Here is a 20,584-nt window from a genome sequence, read left to right as displayed (position 1 = left end):
AATAGCACAGTTAAAAGCCAATGCTGACTGACTTCATGTATAAGCTCACCTGATCTAGGAGCTGCCAAGAAACACATTTTTCAAAGTCTCTGTACCAGCTCAAGTACGGAAAGCAAACAAGACATGAGAAATCAAAATAAAGTGGCAATGCTATACAGAAGAGGTATAAAGTGTGGAAAAAGCAACAGTAACCCAAGTAATGACAAACAGGTTACAAATTTGTAACTAACTATATGGTGAAATCAAAACACCAGTTTGTTTTCCCTCGCACAGGCATTGTATTATAATGGGGATCAAAAGCTGTTCTCTCTCTACTGCTTTGGCCTACAATATTACGTTTGCGTGATTTGTGGAAGAAATGCCAACTGGAGTAAGTCTCAGAGGCCTGTTTTACAAATAAGCAAACTTCCCCTTCCCCAAATCAAAACCTAACTTTAGTGTCATAAATGCAGCTTGAAATGGATGCTAGGAAAAAAAAGTGGCAAATCTCCCTTTCGTCCCACCCCAGATCTCTTAAGTTTCTTATGTCCACACCAGAAAACTGACTTCCTAACAATATGTTTTCCTTCAAAAGAATAACTGGTTTGCCTTATGCTCCTCAGTTTATAAAACAGACCTTAGGCTTCTTTCCTGATCACAAAAATACTACAGAAGAGGCGACTTACCAACACATTGCAAGGTATCCTAGCTGTGCAAGCTCCACAGAAAAAGCCAAAGGAATGGATAAAACTACAGCACTGTTCCACCAGCAAAGACTATGGATCCCTCCTCCCTGCCAGGACAATGGCCAATAAAAGGGCACTGCTTCTCATCTCCTTTCATAAACTCTTTTCCCACATTAGATTCAGACTTGTAAGACCCTTAACAACTACGTAAAACCATGCCTACCTAGTGATTCAACAGTATTTAGGAAAATCATTTTTTACCCTTTCCAACAACACTGCTGCTGCAATAGAGCAAACCCTTTGTTTCTCCTCAGTTTCTACCATTTTAGGTCCTCTTTCCTACTAATTAACTTAAGTGCATTTGCCTGTACCATTTCTGGCATGCAGCAACAGGACACTGGCATGATTCTTGACACTTGTACTGCTCCTCACAGATCTGCATTAAAATCAGTGAGTTTTGTCAACCTCACCTATTCTCTAATTATCAAAGCAGCGTAGGCAGAAATGCCTTTTATCTGTGTACTCCATAAGATGACTTTGCATCAGCTTACACATTACTTAAAACAGAAGTTTATCTTTACAACCATATCACAGCTACGAACTTAACTCCCACAGCAGCTTTTTAAATGTCCTTCAGGACTTAACAACTGAAGTTGTGCAACTCTACACTGTAAAATTTCCATTTATCCAACAAGGATGAGCCTTGATTATTAAAACCAGATAAAGTTGTACAAAGATGTAGGTTGTATGCTTAACCCCCCAAGTTTCCTCCATGATAGAAAGTCTTTTTGCTTAGATTTAGATTAGAAGAGCCTGAGAACTACTCCACAGGATACAACCACAGGTTCATTGTATCACTGCAGATGCGTCTTAACAGTGCTTCCCCTGTTGTTAATTTTATTATTTGAAAGTCTGCATTCCTTGCATTCATTTGTGTTTGCAGAAAAACAAATTATGGGAAACCGCTTTATGTTTTAAAGATATTTTGAGGTATTTGGCTTTCACATCACAAAGTGTGTATTACTTCAGATAGCATTTAAAAAACAAAGCAATTCCTTGTTCTCTATCCACTCTTCTGAACCATGATTTGTGAATGGATTACGTGGAGGGGGAAAGGGGGCAGAAAAGGGGAAAAACAACCAGGAAAGAGGAAGTTGTGCTTTTGAAACTATCAAAGCAGAGTGGATGCTTTGCAGATAAGTACAATTTCAATAACAATTTTAGATTAACAGAGAGTATCTACCGTGCATTTCAAAACAAAGCATCTCTTTCCTTCATGGGATTAAAAATGAGACCCGAGACATACAATTTTAAATTAAAACAGAGAATTCATTATTCTAAAGTCATGTGCCACTTGAAAAGGCTTAAAGGCTTTAAAAAAAGCCACAGAATCCTTAGGATAAAGTAGCCGCTAACATAAAAATTCATTGTCACGTTTTCGCATTAAAAAAACCTGGCCCAGAAGTCCCATCGTCTTTGACTTTGCCCTGCTGCAAGGAACGAGTGCAGCATTTCTTGATCTTGCACATAAAATGGTTTCAGTACCCTTCAACAGGGAAAAGAGCCGACAGCTTCTACAGGAGGGAAAGCAATCTTTAGAAAAATGAGGATGCGTGGGAAACAGCAGAAGTCCTTGGGCTCAGAAACGCAGCTTCGAAACACCTGGCAGCAAACCAATGTCACCCATTTCACTGTAATCCCTCAAGTCACTTTTTTGACGATTACTTCCTCCAGCGCATTCCTCACCCTCCGCCCTCCCGGGCCGACAACTGCTCTAGGGAAGACCACTCCGAGAAGCCACACCGCACATCTGGAGACTTAACACCGCGACACAAGGACACACGCGTCGCTCACGTTTGGCACAACTGCTTCATTACGACGGCGGCCACCGGAGCCCCCGAATCCCGCCCGGCACCCACGTGCCTGCCAGCTCCGTAACTTTCCCCGTGCCCCTCGGCACGCGGGGGAGGCTCCTGACACAACTCTACCGCGTCCACCCCTCCGGATCAGGGGGTACAGCCGCCTCCCCGTCCCCAAGGAGACACGTAAGTGTCCGGCACAGCCGCTCTTTCCTCCCGCAGGCCCCTCATGCCTTGGCCTCGTGCATCGCGACCCCCTGGGCTCCCTCCGACCTGCCACGAAGTGTCCATTCGGCACCGCCTCCCTTCTCCCGCTTCCCTCCCTCCCTCCCTCCGCCCGGCAGCCGAGGGAACACGCAGGGCGCAAGTAAGCGAAGTGGCGGCGCGGGGCGCAGGCTGCGGTGGCCTCCAGCGGCCGAGGCGGAGGAAATCGGCAGGGGGAAACACCCCGCTTCGCCGCCCCACCGCCGGGGGTCACTGCGCGGCGCCCACTTGAGGCGCACTCCGTGAGGGGTCGGGTTTCCCGCCTCCCCGCCCCGTCCCGTCCGGCAGCGGTGGGCACTCACCAAGGGTCGAACTCGTGGATGATGCTCTCGAAGCGGATGACGGCAAAAAGCCGGGAGCTGAAGCCGGCCAGCCAGGCCAGGAAGAGGATGGTGAAGGAGAGGAGCGACTGCCAGCCCGCCGGCTGCGACAGGCCCCCCGACAGACCGCCTCCGCCAGCCGGGGGGCCGCCGGCACTCGCCGCCGCCAAGCCGCCGCCACCCGCCCCGGCGCGGCTGTTGAGCAGCGCCACGGAGTTGGCGGCGGGTTTGTGCTTGTTGTCGGGGGCCGAGTGCTCCGCCATGTTGTACCCGCGGCTCCCTCGCAGCCTCTCCGCCTGGCGCGTGGGGGGGGGGGGGGGGAGGGGGGGGGAAGGGAGGGAGTGAAGGAAGGAAGGAGGCGGAGGAGGGTTGGGGGGAGGGAGCAGGAGGAAGGGCAGGGGCGGAGCCCGCCCGGTCCCTCGGCTCTTCTCACGGGCTCCCCGCCGCCGCCGCCTCCTCGCGCAGCCGAGCTCTGCCTTCCACCGCCGTCACCATCCCAGTGCGGCGCGGGGCGGGGCCCGTGACGGAGGGAGGAGGTGAGAAGAGCTGAGGGCGGGGCCAGCTGGCAACCAGAGCGCGGGAAGCTCGCAGGCGCGCGGCTGGGGAAGCTGGGAGCCGCGTCGCGCGCGCGCACGGGGGTGGGGGGAATCGCACACCCCTACGGGAGGGAGGGAGGGAGGGAGGGAGGGAGGGAGGGAGGGAGGGAGGGAGGGAGGGAGGGAGGGAGGGAGGGAGGGAGGGAGGGAGGGGCCACCCCCCGCGGCATCCCTCCGCGCAGGAGCTCGCCACTGCCTGTCACAGAGCGACAGGTATTTTAAAGGGGCGGGGCGAGCTCAGCCGGCCAATCGGAGCGGTGGAGGTGAAGGCGTGGCAGCGTAGGGGAGGTTGCGCTCATTGCCGTGGCATTGGGGTGGCGGAGGGGCAGGAGTGACTGGTGACTGTCTCTTCCAATCGGAGTGAGGTTCGCTAGTCACGTGGGTGCCTTCAGGCGCGGCGGTCACCCCCGCAGCGCCTGTGGGGCGGCACCGATCCCGGCGCGCTCTGTGCGGGGGCGCCCGGGTCACGCGGCGTGCAGTAGAAGCGGAGTCTGCCGGGAGCCGTAGTCTGCTCGGGGTGTGGGCGTGGCCGAGCGAGCGCTGCGGTGGTGGTTGTAACGGCTCGGGGCGGCGCTCGCGGGGGCGCCGCTCGTGGTGTGTGTGGCAGTGGCGTCCCTGGGAAGTCCCGCGGGGTCGCCTCGCTCCCCTGAGGCTGGCGGTGCTCACTCGTCTCTCGGCATGGGGAGCCTGCTTTTGTTTGTCGTTCGCGCTGTGCGGTCGCTCTGTTCATGATGCGGCTCCCGGGGCTGCCGCACCTTTCGTGGGTTTGGTTCAGATTTTCGGTTACCCGCGTAGTTCCAGTGTTGTGCCAGAGCTTGGCCCTGGGCATCTCAGAGGAGCGGCTGGAAGCAAGGCCTGGCTTGAGGTCAGGGAGAGCTTGCAGCCCTCACCCTGAATGCAGCCGCTTGCCTCTGCTGGAAGCTCTGCCGTCTGGGTCAGGGACCGGCAAATGGAAACCTGGCGCGGTTTTGTTTTAAACAGTGACTTCCCTCTTAAGTGTTTTCATAATGAAATGCTGCTTGGGAGTCCTGTAACCTCCTCACGTGTTTTATGAAACCTGCAGTTAGAAGAATGTGAAGAAAATGGAAAGCTACCTGGGTTTTGCAGTCCTGCTTTTTCACTGGTTGTGCTGACCTTCATCCTTCTTAGATGGCAGGAGGCTGCCTGCGTTTAGAAGCTGAAACTAAGCGCAGGCAAAATGAAGTAATACATGGTTGTTTGCACTGTTTTACACCAACAACTAATTCTGTGGCTTTTATGTAGGGGTGTATTTTCTAAATAAAATAGCTTGGGTTTTGCTGTCTGAGCTCCAGGCATTGCCTGTGATGTAGAAACACGACTCTCAGAGGTCCTGAAGATTTGCAGTTCAATTTCACTAATACCAAAGGGGACTAATCTGGGCCTTAGCTGACTAATATAATTCTAATTAGTCCTTGCTTTTGTCTCTGGTTTTATTTTAGTTGCCAGAGAAAGAAAACAGTATGTTTCCTTGTAAGCAAAGTAGAAGCCTTTCTATGAAAATTCTTTTAGTGGAAAGCTCAGTTTAACAATTTGTGACTATTTTTCCTCAGTCCTTGCACCAGTTAACAGCTGTGACTTGGTCAGTCGGCTTGAAAGCGGTTATTGCATTGTGTGTGTTATGTTTTAAGCTGAGCACTTGCTAAACTTTGCTCATAAAGGACTCCATTTTACTTATCCTTTTAGATTAAGGGTTAGGAAAACTTCCAGAAGACTTTGAGGTTCAGTTTTGCTTAATCTGACTATTAAATGGCTTTTTTTTTTGTTTGTTTGGTTGTTTTTTTTAATACTGTGTTCTTTCTTATTCTTGTTTAAATAGGTCAATACTGTGTTCAAGATAACCTAAGTCTGACATTTGCCCCTTTTTGAGTGTTGTCAGCATGGCTTTTTTAACGAGCTGAGCAAGTGGCATTTCAAGGGTGGATTTTTTTTTTTCTAATTGGATCATGAGCAAAGAGCAAATGTGACTAGAAATTTGCAACTATTAAAGATTTTCTAACAGGAATCGACTAATTTTACAACAGGCTTTGTCCTGGTCTGCTTTTCCAAAATGACAATGCAGTACTTCCATTCCCACTGTTGAGATCATGTCTTTTGGTATCAGCAGTTCAAGCTTAATGATGCAGTAGAGGAGCTGCTTTAAGTGATAGTGTTGTACTTGGAATACCTTTGTCTTTTCTCCTCCCTTCACACTCCCACCAGCCATTTTTCTAGCTGTTAAGGAGCTAGGAAAGACTGATGATGCGTAATAGCTGGGGAAAAAATATAGCTATCAGAACTTATTTTTATGTAAAAGTTAGTATGGTTAACTTTGCTTGATTGGAAATCTGGTTTACTGAACAATTATTGCAGATTATAGAATCACAGAATAGTATGGGTTGGAAGGGACCTTCAAAGGTCATCTAGTCCAATGCTCCTGCAGTGAGCAGGGTTATCTTCAACTAGATCAGATTGTCCAGAACCACATCCAGCCTGGCCTTGAATATCTCCAGGGGGGTGCATCCACCACCTTGCTGGGCAACCTGTGCCAGTATTTTACCACTGTTATTGTGGATAAGGTTATATGGTGTCTACTTTCCATTTCAGTGCTATGACTTTTACAACAGGTAGGCAATATCCATTCTGACTGTACTGACGGATATATCAGACAAATTTTTGAGCGTAGACAAGCCCAGACAGTGTGATTTATTTGAATGCTGACTAGTGGTAAAGTGTTTCTTTGTTGTTGGTAACAAACAAAATTGTTGACTATTCATTTTTAAACTGTTCCAAAGTCTGTACTGTTGAATACCTTAGAGCCTGGGCAGTGGAATTTAGTGGCAGCAAAAGCACAGGTCTAGTAAAAGCTTTTATTAATGTTTCTGTAAATGTATTGTTTGAATTTTGTGTGAAATAAGTTTTAGTGGTCTTACAGTAAAATTGTTGAAATGCACAAAACTGGAAATTTATAGACTCCTATTGTTAATGGAAGATGGAAGGATTCGACGATTTTGATACTATACTGCCATGACAGCAATGGAAAGCACATTGCTGTAGAGGAAACGCAAAACATGTCTCCTGAAAACTCCAACCCCTATTAATAGCTTGATAGGGAAAGAAGGTTTTTATGTCTCTTCTCTCCTCCCCCTCGGTTTTTATTTCTCTTCTCTCCTCCCCCTCCTTCCTCCCCATCTTCCACCATCCTCTTGTGTTCTGTCATTTGTTTTAAGGTAATTTGTTTTGATTTGTTCCATTCACTGTCTGTGGTGGTGTTTTCTTTGAACAGAAAAAAAAAAAACACCAAAATATCCTCATTAGTGACTGAGAAGTTGCGTAGTGATTATGAGCCATTTTGCATATAGAAAATCAGTTTCCTGTTCCGAGCATGTAAAATCATAGCCAGGTGCCTTAAGAGGAAAACAAAAAAATCTTATTTCATTTCCAAGGTTCCTTAATAATGGAATTATTCAGGGGGTACTGCCAAGTGCAAAATTCATGTTATGGTTCTACAAACAAGAGCATCTTGAAAATTGTGGAGCTGCATGCAAGAAAATGTCAGATGACAGCTTCTCATTCCTCAACACAGCTACCATGTGTCCCTGATGTTAAGTCTGCTATTGAAAGAATGCAAACAAAATTTGTGCAGAAAAAAACTGCACATGGACATATCCAAGTAATAAATTACTAATCAGAAGTACACATTCATGGTTGGAGGGGTCAATTCATACTTTTCTCCAAGCTTTATTGGCAACAATTCGGCAGTCTTTGTTAGCGGTTTAGATAGCCATTTGAAGAGCAGTTTAGGTTTAAGGTGAATAAAGAAGTCTCTTAAACACTCCTTCCAACTGTGTGGTCCTGTAGATGAACAAGTTAAGTTTGGTTTAAGATTTTTTGAGGGTGGCTTTAGAAATTAACAATACAATACTTTCCAAACTGAAGACTATTACAATGTAAGTAGCACAGTTGAGCATAACTTGTGGTGGAAGGTGCCTGATTTCAGCTATGTGCTCAGATGATTGTTGTTTAAAAATGCATGACAGTGTTTAAATGAGAGAAAAGGTAATAATTATCCTTGAGAATCTGAAGTTTATTGCATTAAAAAAAAAAAAAACTATCTATTGTCTCCATATAGAGAAAGTGACGTGAGTTTAAAATCATTTTTAAATCAGTTTAATTCAGCAGGTGCAGCCCTTTGTGGAATGTGTAAATCATTTAAGCCAGTTGTGAACCAATCTGGTTGGTTGTCTTCAAAGAGCTTTGCACTTGTGTAACTATAATGAGGTTGTAATTGATTTGAATTAAAATGCTGCAACTGTTGTGTTTAGACAAGGCCTTCATCTGGCATTTAATTTAGTAACAGTAGAAACTTGACTTACTATTGACAGCTTTCTACTAGTGATTTCCCTTCATTCCCAATAATTTAAGCACATGTTGATATTCCTCTTCTGCTTCTCCTAATTATCCTGCTTCATTTCCCTTTTCCATGACCTGCACAGTCGTAAAAATCACTCCGGTTTGCACACACAGGCCTGCCAGGAATCAAAATGCTTTTTGCTCTCCCTAACCAACCCTGGCATATTCTTCTGCCACCAGCACCTTTTGTATCAGCCTTGTCTTAGCTTCTTGTGAAGAAATGGGGCTTTTCCAGCTGGTGGGTGGGCACCTGCTCTGCAAAGTCCCCATCTCTTGTTAGAAAAACTGAGGAAGACATGCACTGGGTCTTTCTTTGAATAAATAGTAACTAGATAAATCATATGCAACTGTAGATGCATGTCTACATATTGTAACCCAAATGCTGTGCAACATTTAAAACCTGTGGACCTCTGAAATACCTTTCTTGAAGTGTGCCATTTTGTCATTTCTAGTGTTTGCAGGAACCTTATCCAAAATTTAGTTGCTCTGAGCAAATGCTGCAATCAGGTATTTTTGCAAAACTTCCTTTGTATTCCTTCTGGTAAGAAAGAATATGCTGCCTTAGGGGTGATTAGCAAAAAAAAATAAATGAAAGGTAGAAAAAGGCCCTTTTCTTCAGAGACATCGCTAAATGGCCCATCAAATAGCTGAGAAGTGATGGTGAGCATGTAAATGCTGAGTTCCCTTAAGCTGTAGATACTGGGTCTTATTAAAATGTTATGTTGGGATAGTAAAACTGCTAAGGGAACCAGCTGGAGGGTTAGCTAACCTCTGGGGAGAGGAGAGAGAGAGAACAATTTTAAATGTATGGGCCCTTTAGTTGCAGCTAAGGTGAATTTTGTCGCTAGATTAAATTGAGGGGAGGTCAGAACACGGGAAAGAGGCGTTTTGCTGTTGGCTGTAGCACCAGCTGTGTGTTACACCATCAGAGTAAGACATGTGGAAACAAAATCAGGGACAGAGAGGAAAGAAAATTATTTTTATGTTGTTGTTTAAAGCCTCTTGAAATCCATGGGACCTTTTTGTCAGTTGGATTTTGATCACCCTTGGGTTGTATTTTTCTTCATTGCCTCCCTCACCAGAACATTCCACACAGTTCCTGGTAGCACTTGAATGTAGGGGAAGGGGAAGAAGGTGTTGTTCACACACTGCATGTGAACTATTACCATAGTTCATCAAAGCTTAAGTCTTCTGATTTTTAGTTTGGATGATAAATTTGAGCAAGTTAAGTTGGAAAGTTCTACAGTATCAAAGATACTTCAGTGCATTAACTAGTTCAGTATGAAAAAAAAAATCTGAAGATCATGTAGTATAATATCGGCAAATAATTCCCCATGCCTGAAAATTTGTCTGTAAGCATTGTGCAGTATTCTTCCATAATTGGGTTTGTAGTCTGAATGTGCATAGCCTTGAGGAAAGAGAAGTTTACAAAGTATAGTGCTTTTATATTGCTAGCAAGTCAGACTAATTGTCTCCTTGCTGTTCTCTAGACTACTTTTAGATATTCTTCTGGTCAACTGCCGCATTAATAACTGCATCAGAAATGCGAAAGAATTCAAGTAATGTCAGTAGTGGAATGAACTGTGCCAAAATGCATGATGGAATACAAAACAGGAGCTTATGCATGCTTTGGGATAGTGTAATTTCAACCCATCCTCACACCCAGATCTGAAGTGGGGACTCCATCATTGTCAAGAAGACAATTCAGCAGTGACCTCTTTGTGATTTTATATTCCTTGAATTTTTCTGGTTGCTGCATTGGCGTCAGATGATTAGAGGCTTCAGAAGTAGAAAGACCACTGTATCAGAAGCTGCTAAAAGGCTTTTAACAATTTCTGTCCACATGTGAACTGAAACACTGTGTTCTGTGCTATCTAATCTATATGTCTTCGGTTCTTACAACAGGAATCAATGTTTTTGGTAAATGACTGCAGCACTTGAATCCCAGATTTATTATTATGAAGTTGAATTTTTGGCATGTTTTTTATTTTCTTTTTTCCTTATTGCAGATGTATCTAGAACAATGAATCTTAATGGTTAAAATCTCATTCTGAGAAAACTGATCCCACAATAATTAATCATTACTGCCAAACTCTCTTTTTATGCATAACTCCTTTAAATATTTGTTCCACTATTATAGGTCTTAGAACACTGAAATCCCTATTGATACTTAATGCCAGTCACTGATATGTGCTCCAAGACTTAAAAACCCAGTTAGTATTTCAAATTAATTTCCTAAAAGAGAATTTCTAATTGCTAAAGGAAAGCAGCCATGTAAATCTGATACAAATCAGATAGATAGAGATGGACAAATCATGGCAATGTGCTGGGGCTTGCCCCATGCTTACAGGGCCTTGTTCAACACTATCCAGCACCTTCAAAAGGAAAAGAATGTCGGTGGATCTGAGGGCAAAGCAACAGTCAGCGCAGCTACTCCAGCTCCAAGCACAGCAGCTGCACCACCCCCAGCAACAAGTACAGTCGCTACTCAAACCAAAGTGATAATCACTGCAGCCAAACCAAATTCGTACCAATATCGGTTGCCCCTATACGCAAGAGAAAAAGCAAAAAAGAGGCAAGAAGGGTGAAGCAAGATGAAGGAACAATGTATTCACCACCTGGTCTAGCATCTGATCAGGAGTCATCATCACATGACGAAGAAGAAGAGGTAACTTCTCGACCTCAGACCTCAACTGAGCTATGGAATATGCGAAAAGATTTTACCCGTCAACCAGAGGAGCACATCATCACCTGGTTACTTCGATGGTGGGACAATGGGGCCGATGGTCACGAACTAGAAGCTACAGAAGCCAAGCAGCTGGGATCACTTGCTAGAGAAGGGGGAATTGACAAAGCAATTGCAAGAGAGAAAAAGTCCCTCAGTCTTTGGAGGCGGTTCTTGGCAGCTGTGAAAGAAAGGTTTCCATACAAGGACGATGTTATGAGTTGTTCGGCCAAGTGGACTACTATAGACAAAGGTATCCCGTCTCCGAGGGAATCAGCCAGCGTAGAGATGATCTATCACATCAAGCCGAATAACGGGGATATACCCATAGATCCAGATGAAGTTGAATGTACACGACCCATGTGGCGAAAACTTACACGGAATGCACCATCATCATATGCCCATTCATTGGCAACAGTAACCTGGAATGACATAGTACCACTAACAGTGGATGAAATGGTTCATAAACTCCCAGAGTTCAAAGACAATCTCACCCCTTCCATCATCTCAGCTGTGGAAAAACTGTCCCAGGACCTCAAACAATTGAGGGATGATCTATCTGATTTATCCAGCTCCTCACGTGTACCAACACGTCTCGGCTATTAACAAAAGGCGTCCTATTGTTTGAGAGAGGAGATACAGGAGGTATACGCCACAGGCTACCCTATGGTTTTACCTGTGGGATCACGGAGAAGACATGACAAAGTGGGATGGAAAACCTACTTCAGCTTTGGAGGAACGGGTGAGTGAATTGAAGAGGGGAGCAAGGGCCAAGACTGATCATCCCACGAGAGCTACGGCTTCAGTTTCTGGTGAGCAGTTTCCCAGATGGAGTGGAAGAGCTGATTTTACTCCAGCTCCTGTGATAAAGAAGAATAATCCCTTTTACCATGACTTAAGTGTCCAACGCTGTGATGACCATTAGAGGGGCCCTGCCTCCAGCCAGGTGGAGGTAGGGGACAATCGGATTTACTGGACTGTGTGGATCAGATGGCCTGGCACATCAGTCCCACAGAAGTATAAGGCTCTAGTAGATACTGGTGCACAGTGTACCCTGATACCATCAAGCTGTCAAGGGCTGGAACCCATCTATATTTCTGGAGTGACAGGAGGATCCCAAGAGTTGACTGTGCTGGAGGCTGAAATCAGCCTGACTGGGAGGGAATGGCAAAATCACCCTATTGTGACTGGTCCAGAGGCTCCATGCATCCTCGGCCTAGACTACCTCAAGAGAGGGTACTTCAAAGACCCAAAAGGGTACTGATGGGCTTCTGGTATTGCTGCTTTGGAGACTGAGGAAATTGAGCAGCTGTCCACCTTGCCTGGTCTCTCAGAGGATCCTTCTGTTGTGGGGTTGCTGAAAATCAAGGAACAAGAAGTGCCAATTGCGACCACAACAGTGCACCGGCGGCAATATTGCACCAACCAAGACTCCCTGATTCCCATCCATCAGCTGATCCGTAGGCTGGAGAGTCAGGGAGTGATCAGCAGGACCCGCTCGCCCTTTAATAGCCCCATATGGCCAGTGCGAAAGTCTAATGGAGAATGGAGACTAACAGTAGACTATCGTGGCCTGAATGAAGTCACACCACCATTGAGTGCTGCCGTACCGGACATGCTAGAACTTCAGTATGAACTACAGTCAAAGGCAGCCAAGTGGTATGCCACGATTGATATTGCCAATGCATTTTTCTCAATTCCTTTGGCAGCAGAGTGCAGGCCACAGTTTGCTTTTACTTGGAGGGGTGTTCAGTTCACTTGGAACCGACTGCCCCAGGGGTGGAAACACAGCCCTACCATTTGCCATGGACTAATCCAGACTGCACTGGAACAGGGGCAAGCTCCAGAACACCTGCAATACATTGATGACATTATTGTGTGGGGCGATACAGCGGAAGAAGTCTTTGAGAAGGGGAAGAAAATAATCCAAATCCTGCTGAAAGCCGGTTTTGCCGTAAAACGGAGTAAGGTCAAGGGACCTGCACAGGAGATTCAATTTTTGGGAATAAAATGGCAAGATGGACGTAGACAGATCCCCACAGATGTGATCAACAAGATAACAGCAATGCCTCCACCAACTAATAGGAAAGAAATGCAAGTTTTCTTGGGTGCTGTGGGGTTCTGGAGAATGCACATCCCAAATTACAGTTCGATTGTAAGCCCTCTCTATCATGTGACCCAGAAGAAGAATGATTTTAAATGGGGCCCTGAGCAACAACAAGCCTTTGAGCAAATTAAACGCGAGATAGTTCATGCAGTAGCCCTTGGACCTTTCCGGACCGGGCCAGATGTAAAAAATGTACTGTACACTGCAGCTGGGGAGAACGCTCCTACCTGGAGCCTCTGGCAGAAAGCTCCAGGGGAGACTCGAGGTCGACCCCTCGGCTTTTGGAGTCAGGGATGCAAAGGATCTGAGGCCAGCTATACCCCAACTGAGAAAGAGATACTGGCAGCCTCTGAAGGGGTTCGAGCTGCTTCGGAAGTGATTGGCACTGGAGAACAGCTCTTCCTGGCACCCTGGTTGCCCGTGCTGGGCTGGATGTTCAAAGGCAGGGTCTCCTCTACACATCATGCAACCGATGCTGCATGGAGTAAATGGGCTGCACTAATTACACAACGAACTCGAATAGGAAATCTCAGTCATCCAGGCATTCCAGAAGTCATCATGGACTGGCCAGAGGGCAAAGATTTCGAAATGTCACCAGAGGAGGAGGTGGTGCTTGCTGAAGAGGCCCCACCATATAATAAACTGTCAGAAAGTGAAAAGCAGTATGCCTTGTTTACTGATGGGTCCTGCCGTATTGTGGGAAAGCATCGGAGATGGAAGGCAGCTGTATGGAGTCCTGGACGACAAGTTGCAGAAACTGCTGAAGGAGAGGGTGAATCGAGTCAATTTGCCGAGGTGAAAGCCATCCAGCTGGCCCTGGACATTGCTGAACGAGAAAAGTGGCCAGTACTTTATCTCTATACTGACTCATGGATGGTGGCAAATGCCCTGTGGGGGTGGTTGAAGCAATGGAAGCAGAGCAACTGGCAATGCAGAGGTAAACCCATCTGGGCTGCTGCACTGTGGAAAGATATTGCTGCCCGGGTGCAGAACCTGGGGTGAAGGTACGTCATGTAGATGCCCATGTACCCAAGAGTCGGGCCACTGAGGAGCACCAGAACAACCAACAAGTGGATAAACTGCTAAGATTGAAGTGGCTCAGATGGACTTAGATTGGCAACATAAAGGTGAATTATTTTTGGCCCGGTGGGCCCATGACACTTCAGGCCATCAGGGCAGAGATGCAACATACAGATGGGCCCGTGATCGAGGGGTGGACTTAACAATGGACACTATTGCCCAGGTTATTCATGAGTGTGAAACATGTGCTGCAATTAAACAAGCCAAGCGGTTAAAGCCTCTTTGGTATGGAGAACGATGGTTAAAGTATAAATATGGGGAGGCCTGGCAGACTGACTATATCACACTGCCGACAACCCACCAAGGCAAGTGCCATGTGCTTACCATGGTGGAAGCAACCACCAGGGGGCTGGAAACATACGCTGTGCCCCATGCTACTGCCCGGAACACTATCCTGGGCCTTGAGAAACAGATTTTGTGGCGACACGGCACCCCAGAGAGAACTGAGTCAGACAATGGGACTCATTTATGGAATAACCTTATAGATATTTGGGCCAAAGAGCATGGCATTGAGTGGGTATATCACATCCCCTACCACGCACCAGCCTCTGGGAAAATCGAACGGTACAACGGGCTGTTAAAAAATACACTGAGAGCAATGGGTGGGGGAACTTTCAAGCATTGGGATGCACACTTACCAAAGGCCACCTGGTTGGTCAACACCAGAGGATCTGCCAACAGGGCTGGCCCAGCCCAGTCAGAACTTTTACATATTGTAGAGGGGGACAAAGTTCCCGTGGTGCATATGAAGAATTTGCTGGGGAAGACAGTCTGGGCTATTCCTGCTTCAGGTAAAGGCAAACCCACTCATGGGATTGCTTTTGCTCAGGGACCTGGATATACTTGGTGGGTAATGCGGGAAGATGGGGAAGTCCGATGTATACCTCAAGGGGATTTGATTTTAGGGGAAAACAGCCAATGAACTTAACTGTATGCTGTTGGCTGCTGTGTAATACTTTTATAGCCCATCAACTAGATGTCTCCAGGTCACCAGCGACTAGCCCTGACTTCCCTCCAGCCATCATCCCAACAGAGAATGAACTTTGATGAACCGGATGAGTTCCACAGTAAAGGAACGACCAGCATCAGCAGGCAACGATCCAGTACTGCACACAGCCTTTCCTGCCCTCAAAGATTGTTACAAGAGATGGAACCTGACATCATGGACCGAATGGACTCGGCAGCGTTATAGGGATTGGTCCATGCACTAAGAAAATCATCTCTTTCTCTTGGTCTGTGGGTATATGGATGTATATATGTGGGAGAGTAATGGTGTATTGAAAATGTGGGATCTGAGCATGACGTGAATGGTATGGAATAAGGGGTGGATAATGCCCTGGGTTCAGCAGTAGCAGTCATGTTTCTCCTTTGTGGTAGCTGTGTTTTGACTTCCAGCCTGGGAACAGTGCTGGTGATACCGATGTTTTTGGTTGTTGCTAAGTGATGTTTACCCTGACCAAGGACTTTGTGAGGCTCATGCTCTGCCAGGGAGGAGGGGAAGCCGGGAGGAAGCAGAGACGGGGCGCCTGACCCAGGCTAGCCAAAGAGGTATTCCATACCACAGCACATCATGCCCGGGGTGCGGGGTAACTGGGAGTTACCCGGAAGGACACGGGCTTCTGGGTGGGACTCGTTTCTTGGCCGGTGGTATTGTATTCTCTTCCCTTGTTATTTTCTCTTATCATTGTTGTCGTTGGTGGTAGCAGTGGTGATTTGTGTTGTACATTGGTTGCTGGACTGTTCTTGTCTCAACCCGTAGGAGTTGCACCCTTTCGATCCTCTTCCCCGTTCCTCCGGGAGTGGGGAAGGGGAGAGCCCTGGCGGGGGGGGGGCCTTGATTGCTCTCAGCCCAGCACCACTCACTGGGAGTGAGTGAACAAGCTGTCTGGCTAGGGTTTAAACCACGACAAGGCTCTACATATCTATGGAGTCATACAGCCTTTGAAAGGATGTTATTTGTTAATATTGATAATACATTCAGGATTTTTTAAGATAATGTGCATTTTCTAGAGAAAATACCCGTTTTCTTGATATGCAAGGTTCTTTAATTTGATGAATTCATCCTACTTGCATCTTTTTCATGTGACTTCCACTTGAAGCACAGATACACTCTATGGTTTTTATTGCAGGCAGATGATAAGATTTGTGTGGAAATCCTAGGCAATTTTTATTGGGCTGTTAATTAGTGGCATTTGAATTATTAGGCATGGTAATCTTTCCTTATTTCTGCAACAATTATCCTTCTTTTGGAGAGAAATGTGGCTTGTTTTAGTCTGTGATTTTCTGATTTTCTCCATTAACTCGTTGTGTTACGCAACAGGAAGACAGTGTTCAAATGCTCTTGCAACAGCATTAGATTGATTTTGTCAGCCTTTGTGAATATGCAGTATTTTTTTCATAGTAGTCCCTCTCCCCTGCTGTGGTCTGTAGCTTAGTGTTCCCTGTCCTGACCTGAAGTAAAAATTTTATATGTTTTCTTCTAATGTGATAGAAGATTTTTATTAATACAGTCAGTACTGGGTCTCACAGCTAGAAACTGGGAAAGCTGTGAATATTAAGTATGGAAACTGACCATCTTTTACTTATTCTCCATTCTGGTTGAGATAAAGATATGCTTCTTAAGATCAGCCAGATCCTCCAGAGTATTATAAGCACTGTCTGTCAGCCTAATACAATTATGTTCTGGAGTACACTAGGGACTCCTAAAAATTTGGAAACGCAAGGTCAAACCCTGAGTGCTTTTAGGTGTGCAATCCTGAATCATATTAATTTATTATAGCAAAGAGTTTTGTGTGTCAGATATTAGAACAATCTAAAGAATGACAGGTCCCCAGTAGGACTAAAAAATGAAATACAAATCTTTCAGCTCCTCTGTCTCTGTATGGTATTATCCTTTTACTCACACAACCAACATTGTGGTACCTAGTTTCTTGATTATGAAGCAGAAGCATTCAGATTCCTACGTACTAGTGCAAGGTAGGTTTGTAAGAAATGTACATGGTAAGCTTTATTTTCTGCTGGGATGAATATAATCCTAACTTGTTCCAGTCGTTCTTGCTTGAGAAATGAATACCTTTCAATGCAGTTTTTTTTTAATCTGGTAACTAGACATTCTTATGTGCTTTATCTTATGTTCATTTTGGAAGCAGTACTCTCATAATTCCTAACCATCTCTTTTTATTAACTGTTGGGAAGCCACCCTTTTGTGTATTGGGAGATTAATTGTAATTAGGTTCCATCTCACTAAAGCACTGCTATGTAAACCATTTCACCTCTTGTTTAATTGAGAAATTGAATGTAGAGAAGCTTGATGTTAATGAGGAATGAATGAGTACTTAAATTGGTGAGAATAGTATTATGGCTCTTCTGAGCCTCTTAGTACAGTTACCAGCTTTGCCTCCTTTCCCAGCTTATATAGTCCTTATTTTGGGGCATCTGCAAGGCTTAAGAAATGGTCTGGAGTTAGTAATAATTGAGAGTTGAGATGTTAAAGTGTTCAAAACAAGCTCATCAGTGTATATGTTGCGAGAAACAACACGTGTTTTTAGCCACGTAGCTAATCGGCTCTGAATTTTTGGAAAACCACAATTTCTTAGGTGTAACTTATATGTGGTAGAGCTTTTTGCCACTGGAGGAATAGAGTAACAGGGACCGGTTCTGGTTACGGTGCTTTTTACAGATTCCAGGGTGTGGTCAGTGATCCACATCATGGTGGCCTATAAGGAGTTTGCAAAAGGAAGCCCAATACTAACGATGTTAAATTGATTATGGAGACATGTAACTTCATGGGACAACTTTTTGTGGTATAAAAACTGAAAAAGACTGAAAACATCTGTTCTGTTACAGTGCTTATACTTTCAGTCAAGTGCAGGGTATCCTACAGCAAGGAGCTGCCTCAGTCCTGTCTGCTGACAGGAGTTTACACATAGTATAAAAAAGACTGGAAGGATATGATAGTGTATTTTACTTTTTAGACTCAGTTTTGAATGTCTGTCCCTAAAATCTAGGTTTCTTAGGTCTCTGAAGAAGGGTACTGCAGATTGACAGATGTCTTGGTGTCGTGGTTTAAACCCAGCCACGCAGCTCGTTCACTCACTCCCCCCCTTCTTGCCCTCCCCCTGCTCCTGGAGGGATGGGAAGGAGAATCAAAAGAATGCAACTCCCCTGGGTTGAGATAAGAACAGTTCAGTAACTAAGGTATAACACAAATCACTGCTGCTACCACCAATAATAACAATGATAAAGGAAATAACAAGGGAAGAGAACACAACACCTCACCACCAGCCGACCGATAACTCACCCCACCCGACTGAGCACCAACCAATACCTCATCCAACCCCGCAGTGCCCCAGCCCTTCCGGGTAACTCTCAGTTACATCCTGGGCATGACGTGCTGTGGTATGGAATAACTCTTTGGTCAGTTTGGGTCAGGCGCCCCGTCTCTGCTTCCTCCCGGCTTCCCCTCCTCCCTGGCAGAACATGATGCTCACAAAGTCCTTGGTCAGACCAAATATTTGAGCAGTAACTAAAAACATCGGTGCTATCATCACCATTCCCAGGCCGAAAGTAAAAAACACAGCACTGCACCAGCTACCAAGAAGGAGAAAAAATGACTGCTACTGCTGAACCCAGTACACTTTGTTTGATGGGAGATGAACTATCCTTAAACCACTAACACTAAATAGTCCTAAATTTTCTACAGTTGGATGTGTTATAAGGGGTACTGACTGATACCTGAAGCAGAAAGGAAGAAAAATAGGGTGATAGTTGTAGAAGATTTTACTTCAGTTGTAAATAAATGTAAAAAGTATTCTAAATCTGAAACTTTTATCCTGTGAGTGCGAGGAAATTAAAATGCCTGTGCCTTAAGGAGCACATATGAAGCCTTAATCAGCAGGAGCATTCTTGGTGCTTAGTTACCTGGTTAATCTAAGCAACTTGCCTACAGTAATAGAGTTTAGCATTTTTTGCTCTGAATTTTCAAATTCTTTTAAAGATGGAGTTGCTTCGGTTTTGACTGGGCTAAATCTGTGACAGAAGAACTCGGACTGTGAGAGGAGAAGAATCTCTAGATTTTCTTGTGATGGTTTCCATCTAGGTGAGAAGTGCTGCTAGAGCACACTTATGGTGATGTATGTAGAGTCATAGAATCATGGAATGGTTTTGGTTGGAAAGGACCTTAAGATCATCTAGTTCCAACCTCCCTGACATGGGCAGGGACACCTCACACTAAACCATGTCACCCAAGACTCTGTCCAACCTGGCCTTGAACACTGCCAGGGATGGAGCATTCACAATTTCCTTGTGCAACGCATTCCAGTGCCTCACCACCCTTACAGTAAAAAAATTCCTCCTTATATCCAATCTATATTTCCCCTGTTTAAGTTTTAACCCGTTGCTCCTTGTCCTGTCACTGCAGTTCCTAATGAAGAGTCCCTCCCCAGCATCCCTATAGGCCCCCTTCAGATACTGGAAGGCTGCTATGAGGTCTCCAAGCAGCCTTCTCTTCTCCAGGCTGAACAGCCCCAACTTTCTCAGCCTGTCTTCATCCGGGAGGTGCTCCAGTCCCCTGATCATCCACGTGGCCTCCTCTGGACTTGTTCCAACAGTTCCATGTCATTTTTATGTTGAGGACACCAGAACTGCACACAATACTCCAGGTGAGGTCTCACAAGAGCAGAGTAGAGGGGCAGGATCACCTCCTTCGACCTGCTGGTCACGCTCCTTTTGATGCAGCCCAGGATACGGTTGGCTTTCTGGGCTCCGAGTGCATGCTGAAGCTGACTCATGTTCATTTTCTCATCGACCAACACCTCCAAGTCCTTCTCCACAGGGCTGCTCTGAATCTCTGCCCAACCTGTAGCTGTGCCTGGGATTGCTCTGACCCATGTGTATGTGTTAGACTTGTGTCTCATGTCCTTCCTAGAAGCCAGGAAGATTCTGCTGCTGCTGACTGTTAATCAGGATCAGAATGATAACCTCTTGCAGACACACTTTGGTTTAGGTATTAGATCAGGAAAACGTCTTTCTTGACAGTTTTCTCTGTATATTGCTTCAAATCTTTTTTTTTTTTTTTTAGGAGAATTAGAAAAGTTGTGATTAAAAAAATAAGTTGCTGTTCTCCCTTTAGAGATCAGGTTGCCTTGGACATTTGTATTTTGGTTATATCACTTTGGATGTAACACTGGATATGGGTATATCACTGTATGGATATAACAAAAGGGACATATTTGAGGATTCTCTCTAGCAGTGAATGAAGTGAGGATATCTATTCCTGCAGATTCCAGATGATGACAGAAAAATTGCTTGCAAGCTGGGAATATTTTTATAAGATCCATTTTTATGCAATCTATTTTGGCATGTTTTATTTGAAGACAGTAATTAAAAAATTGTTGAAATGTGTAAGCCTCAAGTTGAGTGCTTAAGCTGGTATTTCTCCATAAGCACGTGAATAGCACAATTAATGTGCATAGAGCTAATCTTATGCTGAAGTGGTTTGCTGAATTGAGTCCCTAGAGAATTTAATGTGAGCAAAGAAAAATATAACTAAATATGAGC

At 45.3% G+C, this 20,584-nt stretch overlaps 1 protein-coding gene across 2 annotated transcripts in view; it reads right to left on the bottom strand.

Moving 5' to 3' along the window:
* The window catches only part of STT3B (STT3 oligosaccharyltransferase complex catalytic subunit B), a 48,668-nt gene extending 45,071 nt beyond the window's left edge, over positions 1-3,597 (bottom strand). For both annotated transcript variants that reach the window (XM_061465015.1, XM_061465016.1), the window contains exon 1: positions 3,091-3,597. In XM_061465015.1, coding sequence (XP_061320999.1) covers positions 3,091-3,371 — 281 coding nt within the window. In that variant the 5' untranslated portion in view covers positions 3,372-3,597. The remainder of the gene's footprint in view (positions 1-3,090) is intronic.
* Positions 3,598-20,584: the final 16,987 nt, after the last annotated feature.

The sequence above is a fragment of the Pezoporus flaviventris genome, unplaced genomic scaffold (assembly GCF_033815535.1).
Source record: "Pezoporus flaviventris isolate CSIRO_AGI_PZ_B2104156 unplaced genomic scaffold, CSIRO_AGI_Pfla_v1 ptg000037l, whole genome shotgun sequence".
In the NCBI taxonomy this organism is placed as follows: Eukaryota; Metazoa; Chordata; class Aves; order Psittaciformes; family Psittacidae; genus Pezoporus; species Pezoporus flaviventris.
Note: the sequence above shows the minus strand (reverse complement) of the source record. Positions and strands in the feature narration are given on the sequence as shown.